The sequence below is a fragment of the Zeus faber genome (genome assembly GCF_960531495.2).
Source record: "Zeus faber genome assembly, chromosome: 7".
NCBI classification, from domain to species: domain Eukaryota; kingdom Metazoa; phylum Chordata; class Actinopteri; order Zeiformes; family Zeidae; genus Zeus; species Zeus faber.
In genome coordinates this window covers 8,724,668-8,751,975 of record NC_137203.1, presented here as the reverse complement: position 1 = coordinate 8,751,975, position 27,308 = coordinate 8,724,668, and the positions used below count along the sequence as shown (strand labels likewise).

At 41.0% G+C, this 27,308-nt stretch overlaps 1 protein-coding gene across 1 annotated transcript; it reads left to right on the top strand.

Moving 5' to 3' along the window:
- The first annotated feature begins 4,170 nt into the window (after nucleotides 1-4,170).
- On the top strand, nucleotides 4,171-27,308 carry tars1 (threonyl-tRNA synthetase 1). Its single transcript, XM_080003469.1, has 19 exons — nucleotides 4,171-4,298; nucleotides 6,005-6,082; nucleotides 8,350-8,540; nucleotides 11,226-11,349; nucleotides 12,825-12,949; nucleotides 14,077-14,194; nucleotides 14,331-14,395; nucleotides 14,903-14,981; nucleotides 15,403-15,549; nucleotides 15,738-15,836; nucleotides 18,605-18,771; nucleotides 19,716-19,878; nucleotides 22,088-22,225; nucleotides 22,878-22,955; nucleotides 23,054-23,154; nucleotides 24,052-24,156; nucleotides 24,487-24,559; nucleotides 26,150-26,264; nucleotides 26,825-27,308. Exons 1-19 carry the CDS (start codon nucleotides 4,239-4,241, stop codon nucleotides 26,971-26,973), a joined length of 2,175 nt encoding a protein of 724 aa, XP_079859595.1. The 5' UTR covers nucleotides 4,171-4,238; the 3' UTR covers nucleotides 26,974-27,308.

The window sequence follows — 27,308 nt, the reverse complement described above, 5'->3', positions numbered from 1 at the left end:
GTGGACAAGCGCAGCGCTTGTGCCAAATGCCACCGCACCAGACCCCTAATGCTAAAAGACATAGAAACATAAAGAATGTAAGAATATAAAGACCTGTCTCCGTAGAGACTGGATGTGGTTCAGGTTCTCATCTTTGCAGCTGAGCACCATGGATCAGATATATATATATTTTTGTCTTCTTGAATAATAATTAATTTTAAAAAGATTTTTGTACTAAATAAATATTTGTAATAACCCGCTATTTGTGCATTATTTGAGTTTGGCCCAACCCCTACTTAACGGCAATGTTACTGCTTCCATTCCCACACACTTCAATTCACAGCCATACTGGAATTTCCCCAGAAATGACTCGGTCGAGAGTGGGGAAATTCACAGAACGACTTTTACAGAATATCGAGTCAGTGCAAGTGGGAAATGGGCTTAATTGACAAAGGCTGGCCTGACCCAGCACATTGAAATCTGTCTGAAAAGGTGTGTTTTGTGTTCGCCGAGGGCACAGGAGCACCTGTGAATTTAGGTGGTTTAGTAGGTTACTTCTCTAGACTTTTTGTTTAATTTGAAGGAAAATAGAAGCCTGACTATATCCGAACCCTCTTGTCCGTTCCTCCAACTCGGACCACCCAACAGTCTTGTCACACGCTCCTAATATTCCGTGCCAAGAAATGGAACATAGTGCATCTGACTTTTCAAGTGCTATGAGGTTAATTATTCATCAGCTTGGCTCTCCTCACAACAAGACTGGGAACAGTGCGAGAGCAGGATTTGCTGCAGCTTCTGCCTTATTCCCTTTGAGAGGGTCACAAGTTTAAAACCATTCCGAGCCTCTAATTGAAACGTGCGGGTCTTTGTCGGGGATTTATTCTCCTCAGACTCGCACTGGACAAAAAAATTGGAATGGCACAAGTCAATGTAATTACTCGCACCGAGCAATCAGATCTAACTCTAATCAGTCAGAAGATTAATGAGCTCCTTATATTCTTCAATGAGGAAATGATCGCGCAAAGCCTCACACAAGGTCCTTATCATAAAACTACTTTTTTAAGCCACTGTTTTGTATTAATTGTATGATACTGTATATTTAAGATATAAGTAAAATCCTATGCCATTGTAATAATTAAAAAAAAACAACCTTAACTATAAAGGAACTAGTTTGCACTACCGGGATTGATTAAGTATATACGACTAAATTAAATAAAAATACACAAGACTAAGGCTAAAGAAATTTGTCAAAATATGCACCCCTGTTGTCAATTAACCAGCTGATAGATTCTTCACATTGATAATTTTGGTCTAAATTGTCTGAATTGATACTATACTATGCAACCTACATGCATCTGCCATCTAAAAGTCGTTGCAAAGTCACCAGTGCATTTTAAAGCCATTGAGGAGGGTTTGTAGTGAAGCGACCCAGTGACTCCACACGCATAAAGAATCAATATTTGGAGACGCAGAAAAGGGAAAGGTGTAGAATAGAATATGTTTCCATGCAGGAACTTCAGGGGGTGTTCTGAGCTCCCAGCCTCAGATATGTCCACATAAAGCTGTTGAGGAGGCGCTCAACCCTGGTGGCCTTCTATTGTACTTCCAGACTATAATAGAGATCAGAGGTGATTTTTTTTTTTTTTTTGAAATGTGGTTTGAAGGTCCATTATACAATATATTCTCCTTTCTGGATTGCTCGCTCCTCATAAGGGTCCCTGGCGGTATTTAGCTGTTTTTTTTCTCCAGTGATTTTACCACTCGTCATTATCCCCCTCTCTGGTCTCATAGTCTTCCATATTGTTCCAAACAGTTCTGCAACTGAAGGTCAATACCCGCTCAATGAAGCAGGGACAGGAGGCACGGAGCACCGACCCATTCAGTTCCCATTCAGTCTCCTCAGTTTGTTAAGGAAAAACAGGCTTGAGTGACATTTGGTGTGCGCTCCATGACAGACGCCTCCAAAGGTCAGTCTGTCGTCGAGGATGGAACCCGACGGGTCGCTGTCGTGCTCCTCTCTCGCTGTTGTTTTGGAACCTATTGTAAGATGTTGCAGTAGGGGAGTGGTACAAGTCTGGAGTCTGTGTTTGGTTTTTTTGTTTGTTTTCATTTTATATTAAAATCTGGGAAATTGGCCGAAGGCCATTGTTTAAACTAAATGTTACCAGATTTTAGAGTGTCAATAGTCAATAGTCATCCAAAGGGCTCATCTGTGTAAATATATTCACAAATGTTTTTTATTGTTCAGCTATCTGATAGAAAAGCATAAGGGAAGACATTTACATGAAGGAGCTATTATCACTAAATGACTACACAGACAATGTAATTTGACATCCATACTGGATATACAGTAGTTATTTGCAGAGATGGCCACAGGGAACTTATGGCAAAAAAATATTTTTTCATTTTAAAGTGTTTTTGTTCATGACATGAATTCTGTTTTGTGTATTAAATATTATTAAGGCTATAAAAGCCAAATGACAAAGTACATTCGGAAAGTATAGCTTATTTTTTAACTTAACTTTTAGACTACTTAAAGGTGCAGTGTGCAGAATTTACTGGCATCTAGTGGTGAGGTTGCAGATCACAGCCAATTGAATACCCCCTCCTCATGGCGGTGCAACATGGCGGCCTCTGTAGAAGAGACAGTAGCTGCGAAAAACGCGAAAGGCCCTTTCTAGAGCCAGTGTTTGGTTTGTCTGTTTTGGGCTACTGTAGAAGAAACGTGGCGGTGCAACATGGCTGCCTACATGAAGTGTACCCGCTAGCTAATTCCAACACAACGATTCTTATTTTCATGGGATTATACGGTAATTTAAACATACTTATAATAATATATTCTATTTCCAAGTCTGTTCTGTTGATCCTACAAACTGCACCTTAAATGTCCCTGTAAAGCAAAAATGAACATGTGTTCAGACTTGGTCACACCACAGAAAAATGTGTTATAAACCGTACAGCCAAATTTAAATGATTAAAGAAATGGCAAAGTATACAAAATTAGGTTTAAAAAATCGTGGAGAAAAAAAAGGCAGTTCCCGAGACGCTGGGGGCATGTCTGCTGAAACCACACCCAAACCGTGTAATAATATATAAACGTTTACATCAGATTAACTTCCATGTTTTAATGTTACTTTACTGAATCCAGTCCTGTGTCTCTAGCCGTTGACCTCGAAGCAGCGCTGTCTGGCTGCTGGACCCCCCGCTGAGTCGGGGCTCCGCGGCCTGCTAGCACGCACCTAACGCTAACATAACCAAACCCCCTGTGCGGTCAAACCAGCGGGACGCTTCTTTTTTTGTTACGGGCGTCCGTGGCATAAGTTCACGGTCTCCCAGAAGACGCCTTTTACTCCAGGCGTTTATTCCCTCAACAGCGTTTGAGCGCAGACTCCAGGCTGTGAGCTTATCTTATTTCACCACTGACGCTTCGATTCCCACCCGGTGTTGATGTGGCGTTAGTGGGGAGGGGCCACGCCGCTCCGCGTCATCAAGTCACTATTATGCCCCGCCCCAAATAATCCCGAACGCGAAAACGTTGAGACAGTTTAACAGTTTGACTCCGCAATTCAATACGACATGGTTCGGTCTCTTTGCATGTTTTTGCCAATTACTTTCTGACATTTATAATGCATTTTAGAAACAAATCACTGAATTCACTTTAATACTTTTCTTTCTTATTACATTTCCTGTTGTTTTTTTTTCCTTTCCTTGTTGACGTTCCTCTTGAGTCCCGCGCTATCAGCTCATAAATCAACAGAATAATCACAGAACATGATGATGGGCTTTAAAAAAAAAAAAACTAGTGTGACTGTATGTCTGTGTGCATACTGTGCATACATGTAGAATCGTCCAAATAATCATTTATTATAAAGTATCAGAAAAGAGGCATTTTTAGACACTCCCTGGCACCACCATATACACACAGGGTACATCATCTATTTATTATTATTGTCATTTAATCACATGGGTATGAATGGGAAATAGAAAATAAACATAAATAGAATATAAAAAATACATATATAATTAATTTTAATAGTTATGTATGTATTTTTCTTACCAAACATCTCCCATCGTTTACCCTATTACTGACAAAGAGAGTAAAAAGGTGAAAATAAAGTCACCGCTCGCGATTGTTGCGTCAGATTCGCAACATCCGGGTACGTCATCAGTCGCGCACCCGGCTCGCGCGGAGTTGCCCGAGCCCCGCTGAGCCGGTTGGCGTCACCGCCGCGGGAAGGAGACGAGGCTGCAGCGCTGTCATGGCCGAGGGCAGCGTGGCGGAGAAGATGAGCGAACTGCAGGTGCGAGACGGCGACAAGGTGAGGCTTTGTTGCGAGCGCGTCGCCGCGGGAAGAGTTAACCCAAGTGGGCGGCTAGCGGTGAGCCTAGCCAGCTGTTAGCCGCATGCTGGGACGTGAACGCCGGCGCTGTGGTTAGCCGCTATGACGTTTAGCTTCCAAACTTCCTGGAACCTTGAGGTTATGTGCTTTACTGTATATGACAATAATAATAATAATAATAACAATAATTAGATTTTGGCAAGTACACCAACGTTATATCGCCCTGCAAGCATTTTATACAGATGGATATATAGAAACCAGAACCCCAGCACAGTGTTTAACTGCTGTGACTTTTTTTTTTTTTTTTTTTTTTTCAAATTCAAAGAAAAAACTCCCAAAACGTGTTTTAAAGTCAAACGTGCCGGGCCGCACCGAATAATCTCTTGCGGCCATTAAACCAACTATGTTCTGCATCCGAACAAGCTCAGGTTTCACACGGAGCTCTAGTCGTGCTACGAGAAGCCCGATCACAGTCACAGGTAAACATGCTCGTGACGTTCGAGGGAGGTGGAGAGGTGCGCCACCCGCTTATTTTGCTGAACATTTTGAAAAACATTTGCCATGGCAGAAAGTCGAGCTGAGAAACACTTTCCTAGTACATACAGGTGTGTGTGTGTGTGTGTGTGTGTGTGTGTGTGTGTCTCTCTCTCTCTCTGAGGTTCGGTTACCGGTTTTTGACTGGGGAAAATCCGGTGAAGTCCTGACATTTTCATCTCTCCGGTCATAATGTTCGGTGAAAATAATTCCCTCCAAGCACAATTTTAACTCGTGCCGGGTGACAAAACGATAACGATGATTATTAGAATATGTATCGGCAATATTTATCCCCATGAATTAGTAAAAATCCGCAGATCTGTTCGTTTCGGCGTTGGGCAAGTTGCAACGGGAAGCCAATCGGTTCGGACGACGTAAAGCTCGCGACCAATCGCGTTTGTCGACGTAGAAATAGGCCCCACCTCCTCCCTCGTGCACAATTGGGCTCGTGAGCGCGCGCGCGGAGTCGTGACGGCGCATCCAGAGCGCGGAGGGGAAGCAGAAAGATGACGTCATGGGACGACAATCACACCTAAGTCCATAGTTTGGAGGTTTTTTTTTTTATTTTTTTAATCATATTTATATTTAAGTTCAGACGCAAAGCAGACGGTGAATATCCATTGTGTAAAATATGTCGACAAGCGGTGCAACGCCGCCAACTTTTGTTGTTTATTTAAACCCGCTTGCCATTTCATCCATTTTTATTGATTTTCGTCAAAATTGTATTTGAGTAAAATGTTAATTAAAGCATCTGCACTTGTTATTTACTGATCACAAACAGAAAATTATTTGATTTCAAATCATAAAATGCCTAATATTTACTTATTTATTTTTCGAACCGCGTAACCCTACTGGAATTCTTTTATTTTGAATATTCAATAAAAAATACTATAAATCGACATGACTTCATTCTTTTTATATCCTGCTTATCAATTGTTTTTAAGCTCAATAAACACAGATAATATTTGTACACTGGAATCTCTCCCATTTGTCCGAGAAATGGCAATCTTCCAGTACACTTTGACTGGCAGCAATTTTCTAATGGAAAGTGTGTGTGTGTGTGTGTGCGCGCACGCGCCGACTCATCATATTTACTCTAATATTAAGGTAAATATATATATTCTTGACACAATTCTGTGACTTGATGACAGGCAGGAGCTGCCGGTGCTAAAGATGGAGGAAAGAAGAAGGCGAAAGGTGCTTCGGGCGACGCTGGTGGAAGAGCGGAGGTGAGTTACTGTATCTTAGGAGCGCAAAGGTCTGAACAGTGCCCTATGTGCGTAGCGGGATGCTGTGAGTGGTTCTGGGTATCCAGTGGTTCTGGAACTGCTGGGATGGCTCTCTTGACTTTCACAAGCACCACCACGTACCTCCGAGTCCAGCCTTGATAAATTGACAACGTTATGTTTTCTTTGTCTTGTCTATAGTTGAAATGTGCAATGGCAAAATTGCAACATACTTCACTGAAATTGTATGAGTGTGGAATCATAGTCTTAAATTACAGTACCCTACATGTTGACTATTAAATAACTATTTAACTGTATTGCTCTGATGAAATTCACCTGCTACCAAACACAAATATTTAGGTCAACGAGCATAGTTTACAAGTATTCTATATAGAATATTATGGGAAGTAAAAATTACAGTTTGTAATCGCACTATCTGTACAGAGCTTTAACTTATGTTTACGTTTACATTACATTAGGCAGATACTTTTATCCAAAGCGACTTACAATTATTCAAACACCGACGGACGCAGCCATCAGGAGCAATTAGGGGTTAAGTGTCTTGCTCAAGGACACTACAGCATGCCAGCAGGAGGAGCCTGGGATCGATCAAGCTACCTTTAGATTACAAGACGACCAGCTCTACCTCCTGAGCTACCATCCCCGTGTTATGTTGCTTTTAATGTTCACATGAGGAATGTAGTCAGGGTGGTCGGATCGCAGCCAGCTTCCTCGTACAAACTGACTCGACACCTCAGTCGTTTCAACCAGTACAGCCAGCAAGCAGCGCCTGTCTCTCAGTCTACGTCCCAGCCCCCTCCCCAGAGAGATCCTCCCACCACCTCTCGTCCTGCAGCCCGCGCGGCTCAGCTCAGCTCAGGGAAGAGGAAGAGGAAGAGAAAGAGAAAGAGAAAGAGAAAGCAGAATCCTGTTGAGAGCCTTTCTGGACCGGCTATGAGAACTGCGGGAGGAGAATACAGCCACCAAGAAGCGTGACATCTTTTCAGTTTTCATCACTTAATTCACACCAGTTTTTTTTTTTGCTGCCAGAGCAAGAAGGGAGACGATTAATGAGGGAGATCAACCAGCTGATGCTTACACATGGACATTTTGTCCGCCTTAGTTGAGTTTTTCAATTTTAAGTTTATTACAGGCATATTTATTTAGACCACTGTTTATTTTTCTGCTGTACACAGAAAAACATGCTGTAATTATATATTCTTCTATATGAGTTCATTATTTGTCGTAATATGTAAACGGTAATGTGCAAATAATCGACTATTGATTTTTGAAGTGGAGAATTATTTAGTAATAAAAATAAATACTGCCTCTGAAAGAATGCCTTACTGTACTGGACTAATATTTTCTTAACCTAACTTATATATCAGAGTACACGTATACTACCAATCTTGAAATATGACAAACAGGGGGACACACAAAACACAATGTGAAAATGTTAAAAGTAGACAATTTAATCAATCAGAAGTTAATGTGAACCGAAAGCATACTACACAATTTATATTTATTTATTTGAGTCCAGGGCTCCATGCTGAACAATATTCTCCTGGAATGGCCGATTTCCAGCCTCGGAGGCAAAGTCATCTCTGAAATTATTCCTGACAGTCAGGGCCTCTCTCTTGCCCATGAAGGATCATCTAGGCAGGTGTCACTGGAAACGGTTTGTCTCCGCCGGAAGAAAAGTACCTGTGTGGCTCTGGCAGGGCGTCAGCTGAGTGGCTCAGAAAATTGTGCAGAGACACACAGTCTTTCAGAATGGTAACAGCTCTGTTAGGTAGGCAGTCGATTGGGTCTCTGAAGATCCGAAATCTTGCCACAATCTCACATACATACGTTGCTGTATTGATAGAAATGCAATGCAGTCCAATCCTAATTAATGTGTGACCCTCGTATAGTGACACATACAGTAGAAACCAGATTCTGGTCAATGCACTGCTCACGTTATTGGCATGTGTTGCCATCAATGCAAAATAGTTGTTCTACAGGTGACTGTGTCGTGCAGAAGGTTCTTGTATATATGGTATTTGTAAAACTAGTTGCAAACAAAATAACAGCACAAATAAAATGAACTGTTTGTGAGGCAGCCATATATAGTTTTGTATATGTGCAACAAACCAAAACACTGCTCACTTACCTCATGTGTCACGTTATCGCCACAATGTGACAAAAAGTCAGGCGGTGATTGACTACCGAGTGGAGATCAGTTATTAACTTTCCTCCATTGCCTTGGCTGCATTATTGTCATGTTACAGCTGTCGCCGCAGCCTCAGTATATCGAGCAGCGCCTCACGCTCTACACAAAGCTGAAAGCGGAGCACGACGCCTTGATGACCGAGAGAGCGGAGAAGAACAGCCGACCGATCAAGGTGACGCTGCCTGATGGAAAGGTCGTTGAGGCAGAATCCTGGAAGACCACCCCTTATCAGGTGGCCAGTGGGATCAGGTCAGTGTGGCAGTGGGGACTGTTCTTTCCCAATCTGACCTAATGTTGAGTGTCTTCATTAGACAAAAATGAAAGAAGGAGAAGAAAAAGTTGACCTCAAGTGTCCGTGCCAAAGAACTGTCTACATAAATACACTTTAAGGAACATGGGGATTTGACAGAAGGTTTCTTGGGGTTTTCAATTTTTAGTTCTTAAAGGCTAGTTTTGGAGAAGCGGTAATGTTTCCTGGAATAAAGACTTTATTTCCCATGTGCTTCGTTGCCTCTGGTTACCAATAGCTGTATCTGCTCTCATGTGGCATAGCGTTGCAACAGCTATTTTCAAGTACATCACTTTTGTTAATGTAGAGATAACTGTGGCTCTTCCCGTCTGCTTTGGACGCTCTATCAGATATAACAGGAAATCTCACCGAGTGCCAGGCTTTGGGATTCATTATGCAGAAAGTACCAATCTCCTTGACAATAGTCTCAATTGTTGGTGGTTATAGAGATAAGATAACACTTTATTAATAACTGTGGAGAAATGCAGGCATCACAGCAGCAAAAAACAGTGTAAGTCAACAGTAGAGGACAGCCTTTTTATCTTTCCTTCAGTAACATTGGTTCATTAGATGGAAATGGGGGTTGCTAAGTGGAAATTAATTTTCTATTGACAAAATATGTAGTTAAAAACTTAATGGCTCCCCTTTAATGGCCCTGAGAGAAGCACGCAGGCTGCAGTTAAAGTTACGGATTGAATTATCCCAGCAGGTTCAGATGTTTGTTTCTGGCAAAGTGAAATGTATTGATTTTTATATCAATGCATCATACTGCAAGTTAGTAATTTAAAATATTCATGTTTGTCAAGAGCTTAAATTAACCACTTGGATTGATTTAGGAACAGTTTTCATGAACATTTTTAGTCAACCGAATATTTTTGTCCAACCGGGGGGTTCAATTGATCACAAAAATCACGGTTCGGATCGTATCACAGTTTTAGAGTCACGGATTGGATCATTTTTCGGATCAGCGAAAGTGTGGGGGTGCAAATATAACTTTGCTTTCCATTTATTCTGTAAAAAATTAAAACAAGGAACTTTTGCCCATAGGCTTGAATGAAAACAACATTCAAGAAGTCCAATGTTTAAATACAAGTATGAGGCACGCATGATACCTTCCTTTGAACATGGTAATGAATGGAAAAAATATGATTAGCGCCACCCTTTTTCCTCCTAATTCTACTCATATCACAGCATCATGTTCCGTTTAACATTATTATCTTATCTTTGATATATCACAATCCAAAATCATATCCATAACGTTAACTACTGTTATGGAGCGCGTACCGGTACCTAGCAGCACTTCTCACAAGCTGCCGGTCTCTGTTCTGCCCTCTTCAGTGGACATAAGATATCGTAAAAACAGTAAAATATATAATTTTATTCTATCGTCTCACCCCCCGTTAGTAATCAAGGAGACCGATAATCGATATTTGGGGCCCATGAACTTTTGCAGTAAAAATGAAAATTTTGGTGTCAAAATTTACAGTCATACAAACTCCAACACAAAACTTCCTTAACATGCCTTTGTAACATACAGTATATGTCAGCGGTGTGGAATCATTTTAAGACAAAGTGCAAAAGCAAAACAGCCGAATGCAATACATGCAACGTGAGCGTTTTGAGGCATAGTGGAATCATTGGAACTTGCGCGATGGCACCATTCATGGATTATTACAACATTTGCCATCTGCCGCAACGGCGTGACATACGTAAGGTGAGGCATTATCCATCCATCTTCAGTCTGTTCGGAGGCAGACTTTTATTTTAAGACGGAAAAGTGCAAAATCAACACAGTGGAAAAATTGCATCCGTTTTTTTCCCCACAATAAAAGCAAGTAGCTCCGTTCACTGCCTTTTTGAGCAACTTCTGGTTTTTCCGATTCCCACCATCCGAACAAGGCAATTAGGTGCATTTTACGGATAAAAATCTGATTACGACTACCATTTGATTAGCCTTACCATAATTCTTACCTTTGAAAATAAACAGCCTCTCGTCTCAGCCATCGATCTCTCTCTGCGTTTCTCTTCCCCACGTCTCTCCTACAAATCCAGTGTTGATTGGGTTAATAACACTGATAACCCTGCTATTTATTCGTGATGTATAACTAATCCGAAAAAGCTGCGGGCGGGACATGGAGCCAGATTACCAGCAGAAACCTTTCAGAGAGATGCAGCTGCATCAGAGCCAGGGGAGCGCATTTTTATTTATGTATTTATTTTATCGGCAATCATCCGACAAAATAACGATTCAGATAATTGGAAAAGTGATGATTAACAGATCCAATTATTGTCCAGGCCGAAATTCGGTCGACTACTACTATGACAATGAATTCAGTCTCGTTGCCCTCGAGTAACTTCGAACAACGGGGGAAAGTTGTTGGGTACTTCCAGAAAAATATCTCTCAAGAGACTTTTGACCGCACAGGTCTTGTAGTGTGCAGCGGTGGGGCTTCAGGGCTCTGCGACTGACTTATTTACATCCACAGTGCAGCCCATTAGGAACAGACATGTTTTGAACGGTCACAGGGTTCGGAACAGTTCAGCCCGTTCCAAACACATGTTTTGAACAGGCATTGCACTAGTTTAACTCAAAGAAATGGTGTTTGGAAATCTATTTCAAAAAACATTTTTTCCCCCCTGTCCAGTCAAGGTCTTGCTGACAACACAGTGATTTCTAAAGTCAACAACGATGTGTGGGACCTGGACAGACCTCTGGAGGACGACTGTAGTCTGCAGCTGCTCAAGTTTGAGGACGAGGAGGCTCAGGCAGTAAGTGTCTGCTTGTTAAAGGGTCATTTTATTTTTTATCTTTTCCTTATTAAGCAGTTCCTTTTACATTTTCTGGATCACTACGCCGATGAAACTCATTACAAATATTATTGGCACTCCAATTCTTTCCAAAGAATTTTGAGCAAAGCTATGAAAAAGGGTAATTTATTTAAAATGCTTTGTGTCGAAAACAATGGATGGTGTTGTCTTCCATTGGCTTGGTTGAGCACTGTTAATTGGCCTGATGGCAGCGCCGTTTAGCATTTCTATCAAAACGAAACAAGGTCTCCAAGCGAACACCGGGATGGAAGCGTACGCGGGGCGAGCACCTGCAAGTGTTATCAGCGACACGCTGCTGCATTGCAGGGAACACATTCAAACGCGGCTCTGTTCCCTTTCTTTACGATGCTGGAAAATTAGCTCCCTACATGGAACATTTGTTGAAAAGGCTGAAACATTCTGAACAGAGCCTGAGTCAGAGGCTGTACACTAAAGTACAGGCCTGTGTATTTTGCTTTTTTATTATTATTATTATTATTTTTTTTATTATTATTATTTTTTTTCAATTTCTGATTTTTGTTTCTCCTGTTTTTGGAATTGTTTTGATTTCTCCTGATGCTATGTTATTTCTCACAATTGGTTTATTTAAAAAGTGTCAAAAGTTACAAAGCGCCATCATTTTGAATTAAACACGGGTGAAACTGCTCAAATAAGAGGGGCCAGATTTAAGTTGATTTTGAAGTTGCCCAATACAATAATTGGCTCAGCTTTTGTTGACTCATTTCAAATCATGCAAGATGTGTCAACTGCAGTGTCATTTATAAAAGATATTATTTTTGGTCAACCTTGTTTATTTACAAGAAATTGTGTAGATGGGACACACCAATGGACATGATATAATGGAAGTAATATAATATAAAACTGCTTTTAAAAAATACACCTCAGTTCTCTATAGCAATACAAGTATGCATTCCTTGATATTGCTGAGGGCTTGTTTTGGGCATTTTGGCTCTTTTCAGAGAGCTGTAGCCTTTGCCTAAGCTCAATTATAGAAATGGCTCTTATCGCTCTTAAGCACTTTGTTTTGATAATGAAATTGTATTTTTAGTTTATGGGTGTTGTTTGTGCACATCTATAACTTCAATAATACATTTTTAAAAAGTTCCAAAAATAAAAACAGGAACTGAATGCAACTAATTCACTCTATTTCTGGTTACCATATCAGTTTTTACCATTACCTGAGCACAGAATCGGATCTGGTACCCGCTAATATGAATAACTGGACCAAAAATAACCTTGTGGGTGTGAAGGTTTTTCAAACGACAGAACGCTCTGTAGACTCACAGTAAAGAGCCACAGCGGCATAGAAATGAGGACATTTTTCACAAAAACTGGTGTTTTCTAATCATTTTAAACACAATGGATTCCCCTGCTGATTTGGCTAATCAGGCAGTGTTGTCCCCGACATTCCACAGGTGTACTGGCACTCCAGCGCCCACATCATGGGTGAGGCCATGGAGAGGGTGTACGGAGGCTGCCTCTGCTACGGCCCCCCCATCGAGAACGGCTTCTACTATGACATGTTCCTCGACGGCGCAGAGTAAGTCACACGGGTGCAGCCGGGTGGGGACGTTTCGCCGCTTACGATAATTAGCTGTCTCATTATACTTGCATGCAGTGTTTGTTTTGGCAGGCGCTGAGCTGCAAGGCTGTCGGTCAGGTTTTATTATTAAGACCAACGCACAACACACACACACGCAAAAGAAATATGTGGGAGCAGTATGTCATCTAACTCGATTTTTTTTCTTTTTTTGCGCTTTGTTTTGGAAGGACAATCTGGTCTCTAATAGTTTTAGCTTAAAAAAAGGATGCTATACATACTGTATTTTGTATGTCTGGGTTGAAAAGATAAGATCCTCATATGCGCTGATTGAATTCTCTTGTTTGATTGAATCTGTTGCTCCAGAATCTATTTAAAAATTGTAATGTCCATACTTTGTTCAGAAGTTACATTTTCCGCTTATATACTGTACCACCGGTCACAAATTCATTTACATATTTCATTTCTGTACAAGGCTTGGTTTGGCAATTCTCATTGGCAATTTATTGATTTGTGTTAATATCGTGTTGAATCCAATTGTGACCCTTTGTATCAAAATCATATTGTGAGATCCTGTCGATACCCAGACCTAGTATTCAGTTCCCCGGGAGTACAACCAGGTGAGATTTATTTTACTATAGTTTGACAGTGTTTGTAAGGCCTTGTTAAGTCTAAGTACCCTTTCCTTTCAGAGCATCTTGTTTGTTTGACCTTCCTTCTTCTAAAACAAATGCGCTTTTTTCCCCCTCCGCCTCCGCCTGCTGGAGATGCTGAAGCGTGCTGTCTAATTAATTCTGCGGCGCCCTTATTGGAGTGATTTTATGCTAATGGCATCTGGAGGCTCTTTTCGCGAGGTCATTTTGAAGTGCACAAGCCCTGAATGCCCCGGCCGGTGGGCATGCGAATCCGCCTTTTCGAGGTTATCACTTTCTGGCAGAGGCAAGAGTTGTCGCCGGACAATACCTCTGGATGTGCACGGGGGGAACATCTCGTCACATTGTCGATGCCCCCTGGAAAACAGAAATCGGAAATAGAAACACTTGGCATACTAATGCAGACTACAAAGTATCCGGCGGAATCATTCTTCATGCTTTCGTGTTGTGTTAAACCCGAGTGTCTCCTCACAGGGGGGTTTCCAGCAACGACTTTCCAGGCCTGGAGACCTTGTGCAAGAAGATTATCAAGGAGAAGCAGCCGTTTGAGAGGCTGGAAATAAAGAAAGAGACTCTCCTGGAAATGTTTAAGGTATATGTGCACGCATGCAGGCTCACACATGCTTGCAGTAGCGCTGCATGCACCACATACTTATGCATATGAACAATGCATAACTGGGTCACCGCTACTACCTCCCCCCCTAAAATGACCCTGTTCTCCTCGACAGTACAACAAGTTCAAGTGTCGTATCCTTAATGAGAAGGTCACCACTCCCACCACCACCGTTTACAGGTTAGTTGGAGTTCAGTACTTGTTGTTGATATATCTTTTGAGGGTATACAGGTATTGCTTTTACAATACCCTCATGTTTTTTTTTGACCAAAACTGCAGTGTTGATATTCATTTTTTTTTCTTTTTTTTTTTCATTGTATTGCATGGTTTTTTATTATTTTATCATAAGATAAAATGCTGTTGTATAATGGAATGGGAATAGACTTCGAAAGAGAAAAAGGTTCGTGGCAGATCTTAATTCATATTTGAAAAATGAAACCTGCCATTTGGGGCTGGGTTAAAAACAAAAAGTTTATACTGTGATACAATTGAATTATCTTGTTTCTAAATCAATTGTAAAATTGTAATTTCGATACATTGTATGGAAGTTATACAAACATTTTCTGCTTAAATAAAAAATAAAAATGAAATGTCACATGCTGTTATACCGTGGAAAAATATATCCCAAAAATATCACCCAAACCTAGTCATCCTGGTATCGCCTGTTGAACGTGCTGTTTATTCCAGGTGTGGTCCCTTGATCGATCTTTGCCGAGGGCCGCACGTCCGACACACCGGCAAGATCAAGGCCATGAAGATCCACAAGGTGGGTCTCGCAACGATCAGGCTTTGTTTAAAGTAGGCCGTGAAACATAAATTTAGTTATAAACCGTTAATTGGACGGAAACAAATGATCTTGTAATACCAAACCATCTGGAAATTGAGCATGTTTGATTGAGGGCATGTCTTTTGTTATCTTCAAAATGTTCTTGTTTCTCTCTGACCTTTTAATGGTTCCATCTGTATGTGCTGGTTATGCCAAGTCATGCCAGCAGGGTTTTTTATGAGGTTTCTTTTCTTTTTTTTTTTTTTTATGCCAGTTTTTAGCTGGTGTCTTTTATTGCTGTTTGTTTATATTTCATCTGTATTTTTATTTGTCTTTCTTTTTTTTAAAATCTTTATTTACACTGCCTAAACGGAGAAGGGACACTTAAAAAGCCAACTATTCTTGATAAATGTCCTTGTAGAATTCCTCCACATACTGGGAGGGAAAAGCGGACATGGAGACGCTCCAGAGGATCTACGGGATCTCCTTCCCAGACTCCAAGATGCTCAAGGAGTGGGAGAAGTTCCAGGAAGAAGCCAAGAACCGGGATCATCGCAAACTGGGCCGGGTATGATGCTCCTGCATCTCCTACAGTACACTTTGGGAACCACTCAATGCAGAAGGAGAATTCTATCACTGTACGGTTTAGTGCCTGGAACAGACAGCATCAAAGTCTGTTTTTAAGGAATTACAGGTATTTTATATATTGTTTTCCTATGAATGAATGAACAAAATGTGTTGTATTTCCTTCTTAAGGAACAAGATCTTTTCTTCTTCCATGACCTGAGTCCAGGAAGCTGCTTCTTCCTGCCTAAAGGAGCTTTTATCTACAACACCCTGGTCCAGTTCATCAGAGTGAGTTTGACAATTGTTCTTCCTCTGTATCAAGTTTTTTTTTTTTTTTTTTTTTTTTTTTTAAGACTATATAATAATAATATAATATTGGGGATAACTATTGCTGCTTTCATAAGATATTTACACGCTAGAAATATTCCAGAAACAATCATTAATAATGTGGATATTATGACCAAGCAGGTAGCGTCATTGGTCAGAACGGTGTACAAAGTTCCAAAATTGTAATTTCGTTAAAGGCAACGTTTAACTTTATCATGATATTACAATAAACCAAATCCCAGACGATGTCTAGTCTCGTATCGCAATATCTCGCAACCCTGGTTAGTGTGTGCCAGGAACTGGAGTGAGTCTGTTCTCTGAAAGGAACATTTGGATAAATGCAGAGTCATTTCTTCTTTGACATCCAGAGGGAGATGGTGAGGCTGATAGATTTAGTTTGAAGCCTCTGGAGAGAAAGGAGTAATTTGTAAGCCTGAGCTCTAATAATGCATTCACCAAGGCAGGGAATGTATCTTATGTGCTTCTTATTTAAAAGTAGTATTTGCATAATCTCCATAAGACATAAAAAAGTTACAGGACTCATTCATTAGATGGTTTAAGCAAAGGAATGTCTCCTCAGTCAAAGGCCTGGCATGTATGTTGTTGAAATCCTGGCTTTTTAAGCCTCCGTGCCTCGATAGCCGAGGCTGGAGGCATTATCGTTTCAGGTTGTCTGTCCATCCGTATGTCCCTCTGTCCGTCTGTCCGTCGGTCTGTCTTTCTGTCTGTCCCTCTTGTCTGTCTGTCTCTCTGTCCTTCCATCTGTCCGTCCGTCTGTCCCTCTGTCCGTCCGCCTGTCGCATTCTCGTGAACGCGATATCTCAGGAATGCCTTGAGGGAATTTCTTCAATCAACCACTTGGACTCAAGGATGAACTGATTAGATTTTGGTAGTCCCAGGTCAAGGTCACTGTGACGTCATGTGCCGTCCCATTCTCGTGAATGCGATATCTCAGGAACGCCTGGAGTGGAGTTGGGTCCATTTCCGGTTTTGCCGGTCCTGTGTACGAGCCTAAACTGCTTCGATTTTATGCAACCACTGAACCGGCATTTGTCATTATGAGACGTTCTGGTTAATTACAATATTGACCCGGATATAAGATGTTTGTCTTTTTCCTGGAAAACAAAAAATGCGTGTGAAAATGTGGTGTCGATATATTTGGGGTCTAGACTTGTCAATGTACAGTAGAATAATGAAAAATAAAAGGTGCGCATTAGGAGTGTTTCACTCTGTTTCCGCACACATACCCTACAACTGTCGAACAACATCGAGACACCGTCCTCATCCGATCCACCACTCGCTCTCCATTGCTGTTGTAGTTCACTGGGAACCCAAAATCTTCCCACACGGTTGATTTTTAGGAAACAGGCGGGTGTTCTAGCTCCTTTGTATCCGACTCATTTATGTGAGTGGCTCTGATGTGAACAGGACACCGGGGTCGCCCGCTAATTATGGCCCCTTTACCTGCACAATGCAACGCGCATTGAAGTCAAGTACGCTGGGGTTTTATAGACGGGAATATCCATGTGTCATTCGACCACTTCATATCCCATTTAGAATCCAAAATCAGAAGTCATGACTTTTTTTCCCCGCATGAAATGTTGTGAGTGTGGGGGTCGCTCCGTGGGGACCACAGTGGGAGACCCCAGGCTCCCCGCCGGGCTCCCAGCCACTCCAGCACCGCCCCAAGCCGGTCTCCGCTCCCCACCGCTGAAGGAGCGGTGCAGGCATCGGCACCATGCTGCTTCTACTCTAGTGTTGGGTCGTTCAGGAACGAGCAGATTCTTTTGAACGGCACAAAATACTTTTTTTTTTTTTTCTTCTATTAAGTTTTACAGTTTTATGTCATTGTTTGTTTAGGTTGCTGTCTCCTTTACTGTTTTGTTCTTAATCACACTGGAACCATGACACGCCCCTTTTCCGGCCTGTTCGTGACGTTGAACGTGCCACACCAGAAAAATAAAAACAAGGGCATTTCCCCTCGCAGTGGGAAAGGCGTCACTCGCCTAAAATTTGCTAATTTTGGTGTAAAAACTGTATATCAGTCCTCTGTACTCCCCTGTAAAAATTGTCTCTTAGTGAAGACAGTATGTTTCTCACTTGGAATTATTCACTGGAATCATACATGTCAATAAAGTGATAACTTCCATTTAGCCAAAAAATAACCTTAACACCTTTTATAAAATTCCTTCAAAGTCTTCCCTACATATATTTTGAGTCTTGAAAGACATGGATGTGCAGTAAACTGCAACTTGAGTGGTTGGCGGAGGCATACAACCGCAACACAGTAATTCTACTTCTTTTCATGTTTCAAGAGCCTCTCTAAGTGAAACCAATTATGAAGCGCCTCCTTTTAGGTTATAATGCTGCCGTTCTACATTTTTAAAATGAAACAATATTTACTGTCTGTGGACCCACTTCATGATTTGAATTTAAAATAAGAATAAAATGCAGTTATACACACGGGAGTACACACATTTCTATGCAAATTTTGGGTTTCGTGTGAAGCAATTGGAAGAAAACCTGTTGGAAAGTCAGTCATCTGCCAGGAATATTAACAGGATGTTTTGTCTATACCTTATAGACAAACAAACATCCATGCAAAATCCAACCTTTTCTGTAGGCAAACAAAAAACGGTATAAGCCTCCCTGTATTCGGTTGTCATGGAGAATGGCCCCTCGGGGAAGAAAATAAACAAAAGGAAATCTTTTTATTGTGCTATTGACAGAGTGAGTACAGGAAGAGAGGCTTCCAGGAAGTCGTCACTCCCAACATCTACAACAGCAAGCTGTGGCAGACCTCTGGTCACTGGCAGCACTACAGCGAGAACATGTTCTCCTTCGAAGTGGAGAAGGAGACCTTCGCGCTCAAACCCATGAACTGCCCTGGACACTGGTGAGGCCTTCTGCAGTTCTACCTCTAAACACAATACAGGGGGGGAGGTGAAATTGTGTTTTAGACCATTTACATGATGGTAAATTGGGAGGACTCGGTGAGAAACTTACTTTCCGCCTTTTCAAATGGAATTTACAAATTCATTGAGGACATTATAGTTGCACAAAACCTTCAAGGTTAGGATTGTGCATCTCTAAGTTCCACAATGATTTCTATTAAGATGTTGGTTCTCATCATTTATAACTCTTCATAGCATAACCTCGCTGTATGCTTTACTATTGAGAAACCTACTACTATGCTGGCAGAAAACGTAAAAAAAAACTACAAGTCTTTTGAAGTCTACAAAAAAAAAAGGCTTGAAGCAGTTGAAATATTTAAATCGTTAAACCTTTTTTGAAAATGGGGAAACTCACATTATGGTCTGAGGTATCTCGGTGTATTATGATCATTATTATTTTTATATTTTTTACATATTTTAATAAAAAATCACATTTTATATTAAACTCTTTTTTTGCAATTGCCGCTGTACTCTGGAGCGTAACTTTGGCTTCAATGGGTTTCCAGTTGGAAGTGACCCAACTTCCCGTTACTAGATCTCACATTAATGTGGATGTAGCCAAAGGAGCTGATTGGCAGAATTGCAAAAGAGTCAATAAGTTTGAGTCACAGTTTCTACCTTTCTAGCTACCATTTTCAGATCTACTGACTATTATGACCTTCCTGTTTTCAAAAAGGAGATTTAACTGTTTCTTCAGGCTAAAAATGTTTGCCCAGTTGGACCGCATTTAACCACGGTGAGAAGCTGAGAACCTACCACTTAAGACCAAATCATGGAAACAAGGTTGAATATCAGCAGGGTTTTCCTTGAGACTGCGTATAAAACGTAAGGACTGAGTCGTCGCCTGTCAGCATGGTTCAGTTCCTCGTGTTCCCGCTCTTCTCAGTCTGATGTTCGACCACCGCCCGCGCTCCTGGAGGGAGCTGCCCCTGCGCTTGGCCGATTTCGGCGTGCTTCACAGGAACGAGCTGTCGGGGGCACTGACCGGCCTCACCAGGGTTCGGCGCTTCCAGCAAGACGACGCTCACATCTTCTGCTCCATGGACCAGGTGAGGATCAGCGCTGGGAAGGGGGATAACTTGGATGATATTGGAAATTTTTTGAATGGTCAATGTTTTGTTTTTTTTAATTCCTGGTGCGGTCGAGTTGGATGATAAAGGAATATTTTGTCACGATGATAATAAAAGGGAATTGTTTTTATCTAATTTCTTTTCGATTTTATTTATTTGTTTTTCACAAAATAAACAACATTCAGCCACTATTCCTCATGCGGTGCACACAGAAATATTACAAACAAATTCATACAAACAAATATAGGAACCAGATAGATTGCTGCACAGCTGATAATAAATAGGCTGCACATGAGACATCAATTACAAACCAAAATAATAATAATACTTAAAATGAATGAATGGGGACAAGAAAGAAATAAGAAGGAACATAAAAGAGTAATATTAACTAATGAATCAGACTCATTACACTTTTACAATTACCTCTTTAGTGTACCTTGCCATTACCTTTGAATCAAAGAAAAAATATTGATTAAAACTTATTCCACAATTATCTAAAATAGTATCTGCTTAGCAATACAAAATACTATATATTATGAATCTAACTGAGGTTGATCACATTGAATTACACAGTCAATTATGTACGACCAAAATTGTAGTTATTCAATTAAGTTATTTTTATGTTTCAGATGACATATGATCATTTTGTATGTTAAGTCAATTTAGAGACCACCCAGTTGTGCATCACAATATGACAAATTTAATTCAGTTCACTATCTGGATAAAAGTCGAAACAATAACCCTCTTCTACTAACACAATATGTGTTTGATACTGACTGCTCATTCTCAGAATATAATTTTACATATATTCTAATAAAGAAAGAAATACTGCTGTAGTCTGCTGAATGGCAGAGCTAATTTCCAAGTGGAACCACTGTAAATATTTACAGACACATACACACATAAACTTGATTTTGTGACGGGACGGCGAACAGCGCGTCAATACTGTCAGCTGTTTGATGGCGCAATTATTCGTCTGGCTCAATTTTGAGCCGTTCAAACTGCCTCTGAATGACACAGACTTTATAGTCTAAACTCGTTGGAAAGGTTACGGCAATGACAAATTCCCTCCTAAACTGTTGCTGAGCACAGGCACGATGCACATTACATCCACAGACTGGATATTACATTACTAACAGGCATCATTAAGCCCAGGCATTCATCTGATGTATTATAAACAGGCTCGAAAACATTCCTTATTTCATTGTCAGTCTTGGGAAGACTCTTCTCTTCTTCTCAGGAGGTTATGACGTTGGAAACTTTGGAATGGTTGCATTATTATTTTATTTAATTCCGGATGTGGTCGAGGTGGTTGTCATGGAACAATTTCTTATTGCGTTAACGATGTACTATAATAATAGTTTATTATATTATCCAATTAATACATCATATATTTTTTAAAGATTTTATTTATTTGTTTTTCACAAAATAAGCAACATAATTCCAGTGTGCCTTACTGCCAACCATACTTGGGTGGCAGTACAGCGTGGCAGTAGTGTGCTCTGCTCCTAGGTGTAGGATGGGTCAAATGCAGAGGACAGATTTTGTTGTATCCCAGAGTTTGCCTAAAAAAAAAATTGCTGCCGGTCAGCGTGTCCTGGGAGGCTTATTTCTATATCGACAAACGTGATTGGTTAGAGATGACTGGTCAGCTTTAGATTGTCAAAGCTTATTGGCTTTCCATTGCAACTTGCCGAACACGGAAATGAACAGATGCAGATTTTTTTTTTTTTTCTAAAAAATGATGGTCTATTTTATTTGGACAGAGGGAAAAAAATTTAGTCGTAATTATTATTATCGTTTTATCACCCAGCACAAATTAAAATTGTGCTTCGAATTATTTTCACCTGGCATTATGACCTAAGAGATTTAAATATGTCAGACTTGAACAGATTTTCCTTGTCAAAAAACGTTAATTACCGGATAACGGAGACTGTTGTATCAAACTTATACAATAACAGTAAAGAAGTATTATATTCTATAAACAGTGAAAACAAATAAAACAACAAATTAGATTGCTACAAAGTTAAGAATAAACAGACTGGGTAACTAACATAAAATGATTGTTTTGTTTCAAGATTCATGCAGCTCTTTGTTGTATTTGATCCGTATGCTAATTCTTAGGGCCTCGTGGAGTGTGAATGATTGTGAATTAGTCTTGGACCTCACTGTTGCCTTTCACCTCCAGATCGAGGAGGAGATCAAGGGCTGCCTGGACTTCCTGCGCACCGTTTACAAGGTGTTCGGCTTCACGTTCAAACTCAACCTCTCCACCAGACCAGAGAAGTTCCTGGGAGAGGCCGAGGTCTGGGACCAGGCCGAGAAGGTGAGAGAAGCAGGGGCGGGGAAAACTTTTCAGGATTCATGCATAGGAGTCTCTTCAGACTCAGAAATGCTGAGAATACTGAACAAATCACAAGTCCTCTTTCTGATTTTCTTGCAGATATTTTTTCGTACACAAAACAAATTTTGATTTATTCTTGATATCATCAGAAATCCATGAGTACTCTGCAAGCCCAGTGTCTTTTAGAATCCCACGTCGGGGCCCAGAACACACACTGAACAAATCAGTCCTGACACCACAAAAACATTTTCCTGGATGTATATTTCTGCAGGCACTCCATGGACAGCTCTGCTGATTTGGCGTGTTTTTTAGAACAAGTGAAATTTGGTCTTTATTGTTGGTCTTGTCGGAAGTTTTGTTCCCATCTGCAGCTCTCCAGCCCAGTGTCGGTAAAACACTTGTTTTTCGAAAATATCAAAGACTCAAGTTCAATTTTTTATTTTATTTTTTTTCGTATCTAGCTTATGGAGAGAGTTACATGTCAAATAATAGAGAAAAAAAGTTGTATATTCACTTTTAGCGATTGACTAATATTACTTTTTTCCAGGGGAGATCGATTATTTATAATCAATGAAATCAATGGAGAATGTCAGCAATGTGCAACGGAGTTGTAATGATTGTGTCAATTTGGCAGCAACTGGAGAACAGCTTGAACGAGTTTGGGGAGAAGTGGGTTCTCAACCCGGGCGACGGTGCTTTCTATGGACCAAAGGTGAGAAGAAGGCTGTGCAATATCAAGCTGAGACCCCCGGGGTGTGTGGAACAGCAGACAGATCGGCTCAATGTCTTTGTCCCTACGCTTTTCTGCAGATTGACATCGAGATCAAAGACGCCATCGGCCGCTACCATCAGTGTGCCACCATCCAGCTCGACTTCCAGCTGCCGATCCGCTTTAATCTCAGTTTTGTCAGGTACATGTTGCGTGACAATGTTTTGGTTTTTATTTGTAAAGAGGCAGAACACCAAAAAAAAAAGTATGGATGGAATTGGAGACAGGATAGAATAAAATATTCCGTGTGAAGTCTGTTGTGGCACATTACACCGCTCCCTTTGATTTAGGTTTAGATTTTTATTAAAAAAAAATTCCCCGCAGTGGCCATGAATTTATTTCATGCTGCTTTGTGCTGCGAGGCTTTTATTCCCGCTGCCTCAGCACAGAGAACAGACTCCCTTCCGTTGGGGTGACAGTGATGCACTAGCTTGAGTGCATTGCTGTGATTGTGAAGGGATGTGAAAGATATGGCCCACGGGCTGCATTTGTCCCACAGAGGGGTCCATACTGGCCAGTGTCAATCAGCCTTGGTCATAAACTGAATTTGAGGAGAACTTAGGGAATACAGGATTATTTATAAATACAATTTATACCCACACCAGTAAACTATGTGTAAAGAACCACATTTAGATATTCTGTATTTTTTTATGTATTTGACTATTCTATTTTGTATTTTTTGCCTATTTGTGTATATTGGGCAATTTTTATTTTATTTTTACTTTTCATTCTATTTTATTTCATATGTTTTATTTTGTTAAATTTTTTTCTCAACCTGCCAAGCTTTTTAAAATGCTAATTGTCTGTAGATACGCGCCAATCCTCACCATGACAATTTCCTCGTAGATACTTACTTGGTGGTATAAACTTCTAATCTAATTCAAATTCTGGTTGGGAGAGAAAAAACAAAGCTCCGGTTGCATTTTAAACAATCTGACCAGAGACCTTAAGTGAGTTTGACTCCCCTTTGTTGATGCATTTGCTTCTGTTTTGCATCATGCATCTCTCACTGTGTTCTTTGCGGTCACTCCCCATCCAGCCATGACGGCGACGACAAGAAGAGGCCGGTCATCATCCACCGGGCCATTCTGGGATCCGTGGAGAGGATGATCGCCATTTTGACCGAAAACTACGGAGGCAAATGGTTTGTGGCATCATTAATTAAGCGAATTATCTTCATTGCCCCTCTTCAAAATGCAGATTTGAGCGTCAGGTGGAAGCAAAGTCCTGGTTAATATGCACACACCAAGCGCCTCCGGACCTTGAGCACGCTCGTTGAACTTATTTAAGATTCCAGTCTGGGAATTCCCTGTTTGTTTGGTTGCGGTGGATTCAAAACAGTCGATTATAATATCCATATTTAAGCGACCCAAATGGAATTGCCTGGCTCCGTGTGAGGGTGTAAACATTTGAGCGGGTTCCTTGTGGACGCTGCTGGATCTGGAACTGTAAATATGCTTTGTGCTTCTTTCAGGCCGCTGTGGCTCTCGCCCCGCCAGGTGATGGTGGTTCCCGTGGGACCCACCTGCGAGGAGTACGCCCAGAAGGTGAGGAGCCTCCAAACGCTGCTTTTTACACCTGGCCCTCTGGGATTTCCATTTTGCTTTTTTTGTGATTGAGGCCAAAAATTTAGACTTTATAGTGATTTTTCACAATTTATGAAGTTTTATGTATTTACTTATTTATTAGTAAAATTGCAGGAATTAAGGAATTTAAATTAAGTCGCAGAATTCTTTTTTTTTTTTTTTCTTTTTCTCAATTTGAACTCCCTCTAACAATAAAGAGGGAGTCGTATGTAGTTATTTCTTATAAACTGGAAATATATTGGAAATATATCTTTATTTTCCAAAAGTAAGGAACCATGGGCTCAAACAAAATTTCAAAGAAAACTGAGAAGTAGCAGATACCCCTTTCCCACTGCACCAAAAACCCGGTAACACCCATTAACATCATCATTAGTGGAAAAGGTAACACCCAGGTTTCAGTCCCAGGTCGAATGACCCTTCAATAGACACTTTTTTTTTTTTTACCGGCTCAAGCTCTGATGGGCTCTGATGGAAATATGACACCCGGTCGACCCGCTAGTTTTCACACCTTTCCCAGGACAATGAAGCACGTTGAAGTTCCGGACGTTGGCGTATCAATAGACGGGAATATCTGTGTATCAATCAATCATTTCATAAACTGATTAGGAATCCAAAATCAGACGTTAATGACTTTTTTCCCTCATGGGGGACCATGAAATGTTTTGCGGCGACCAAAGTGGAGAACCCCACTCTTCCCGGTGGGCTCCGAGCCAGTTGCCAATTTTTAGAAGGTTTACCCGTGTTTAAGAAAGAAAAAAAAAAAACGATGTGTGTAACCTGCTAATTTTGGTGTAAATGTATCAAAGTAATCTAGAATAAAACTTAAATGACTCTAAAAACCAGTTAACATTCAGGAGTCGACATTGCCATAAAAACATGAAACTAAACATTAGCCGGTCTACTTGTTATCAAATGACCAGTATTATGTAAGAGTGTGTCTGGAGACGGTGGAAACAGCGAGTCCCTCAGGGAGTGAGAACCAGACGGGAGGACTTCAGGGCGTCTGCCTCCTTTAGTGTCGGGTCTGGAAAGGAGACAGGGCGCATAAAATAATGTCTCTGCATAACTGATGTTAAGGCATTTATTTCACTTTCATGGCTGCTGCATCTGTTTGGACTCTGGTTTAGATCCAACAGCTTTTACAGTGATAGAGCTTGGAGCCTGGAGCTATAATGATATTCTGGTGTAGTCTATATCTACACCAATCAGCCACAACATTAAAACCACTGACAGGTGAAGTGAATGACATTGATCATCTTGTGCCAATGGCACCTGTCAAGGAGTGGGATATATCAGGCAGCAAGTGAACAGTCAGTTCTTGAAGTTGATGTGTTGGAAGCAGGAAAAATGGGCAAGCGTAAGGATCTCAGAGATTTTGACAAGGACCAAGTTGTGATGGCTAGACGACTGGGTCAGAGCAGGGGGAGCTACACAATATTAGTGGTGGTTTTAATGTTGTGGCTCATCAGTGTATTGATATACTGTAGAGCTGGGAGTGTCCTGGTCTGTTGTTCTGAACAAGCTTTCGTGTGTGTGTGTGTGCATGCGCAGGTCCAGCAGGACTTCCACTGCACTGGCCTCATGACTGATGTGGATCTGGATCCCGGCTGCACTCTCAACAAGAAGATCAGGAATGCGCAGCTGGCCCAGTACAACTTCATCCTGGGTCAGTGGAAACGCTCTCCGTCCGTCTTTCTATCACGTCTGTCGTCACTGGGTGTCTGCAGCTCCTTAAAATGTTATGTTTGGCCTTGAAAACTCACTATAAATATTAAGTCTTAAATTTGCCTTCATTTCAGCTTAATCATTTGGTCTGATTTATCCATATAATTGTATTTATTTTTGGCCCGATAAGTCAGGTTCTTCTGCATCAGATGGAGCATTTCTTCTACGTCTGACTCGAATACAGTTATTCATACTCAAACATATTTACCTGTAGAGAGAAATCCATGAATGATTTAATTTATTCCAGTTCCTATTTACTTGACTTGGTACAGTAAACGACCTCAAGGAAATTACAATGTATTATAAATGTGTTTGTGTGTGTGATAAAGAATCACGTAGTTCATAAGCTGCAATACTTTGTAGAATCCAGAAACGAGTCTTAAAATGTACATTATCTGCAGACACTGCTTCCCCCCCCCCCCTCTCTCTCTCTCCACGCCTCTCTGCTCGCCTCCGTACGTTGACGTCCCTTTTTCTTTGTCTCGTCTTTTACCGGGGAAGTTGTGGGAGAGAAGGAGAAGACCAGCGACACGGTCAACGTGCGCACGCGCGACAACAAGGTGCACGGCGAGCGCAGCGTGGCGGCGTGCATCGAGCGCCTGCAGCAGCTCAAGTCCTCCAAGAGCCGCAACGCCGAGGAGGAATTCTGAGGCCCCACCGAACGTCCTGCCGTCGGCCTGTCCTTTTACTTCCAGGTTTTTCGAGATTGGAAGCCATGGGGCAAATTTAATGAATTACGGTTTTCCCTTTCTGTCTGTCGGCGTGCAATTCATCTTCAAAAAGGAATCAACCATTTGGTAAAATACAATACATTTGGATACATTTACTTTAAATTTTTGTTTTAGCGGCTATGCAAAAAACCTATGTAGAATGACTTTTTTTTTAATCATTTAAAACCTCATGCTCATAACTGTTTCGTAAATCAGGGGGTGAAAATGTTGTCAGGTGTCAATTTTGCGTCTATTTTGATAAAAAGGAAACCAAC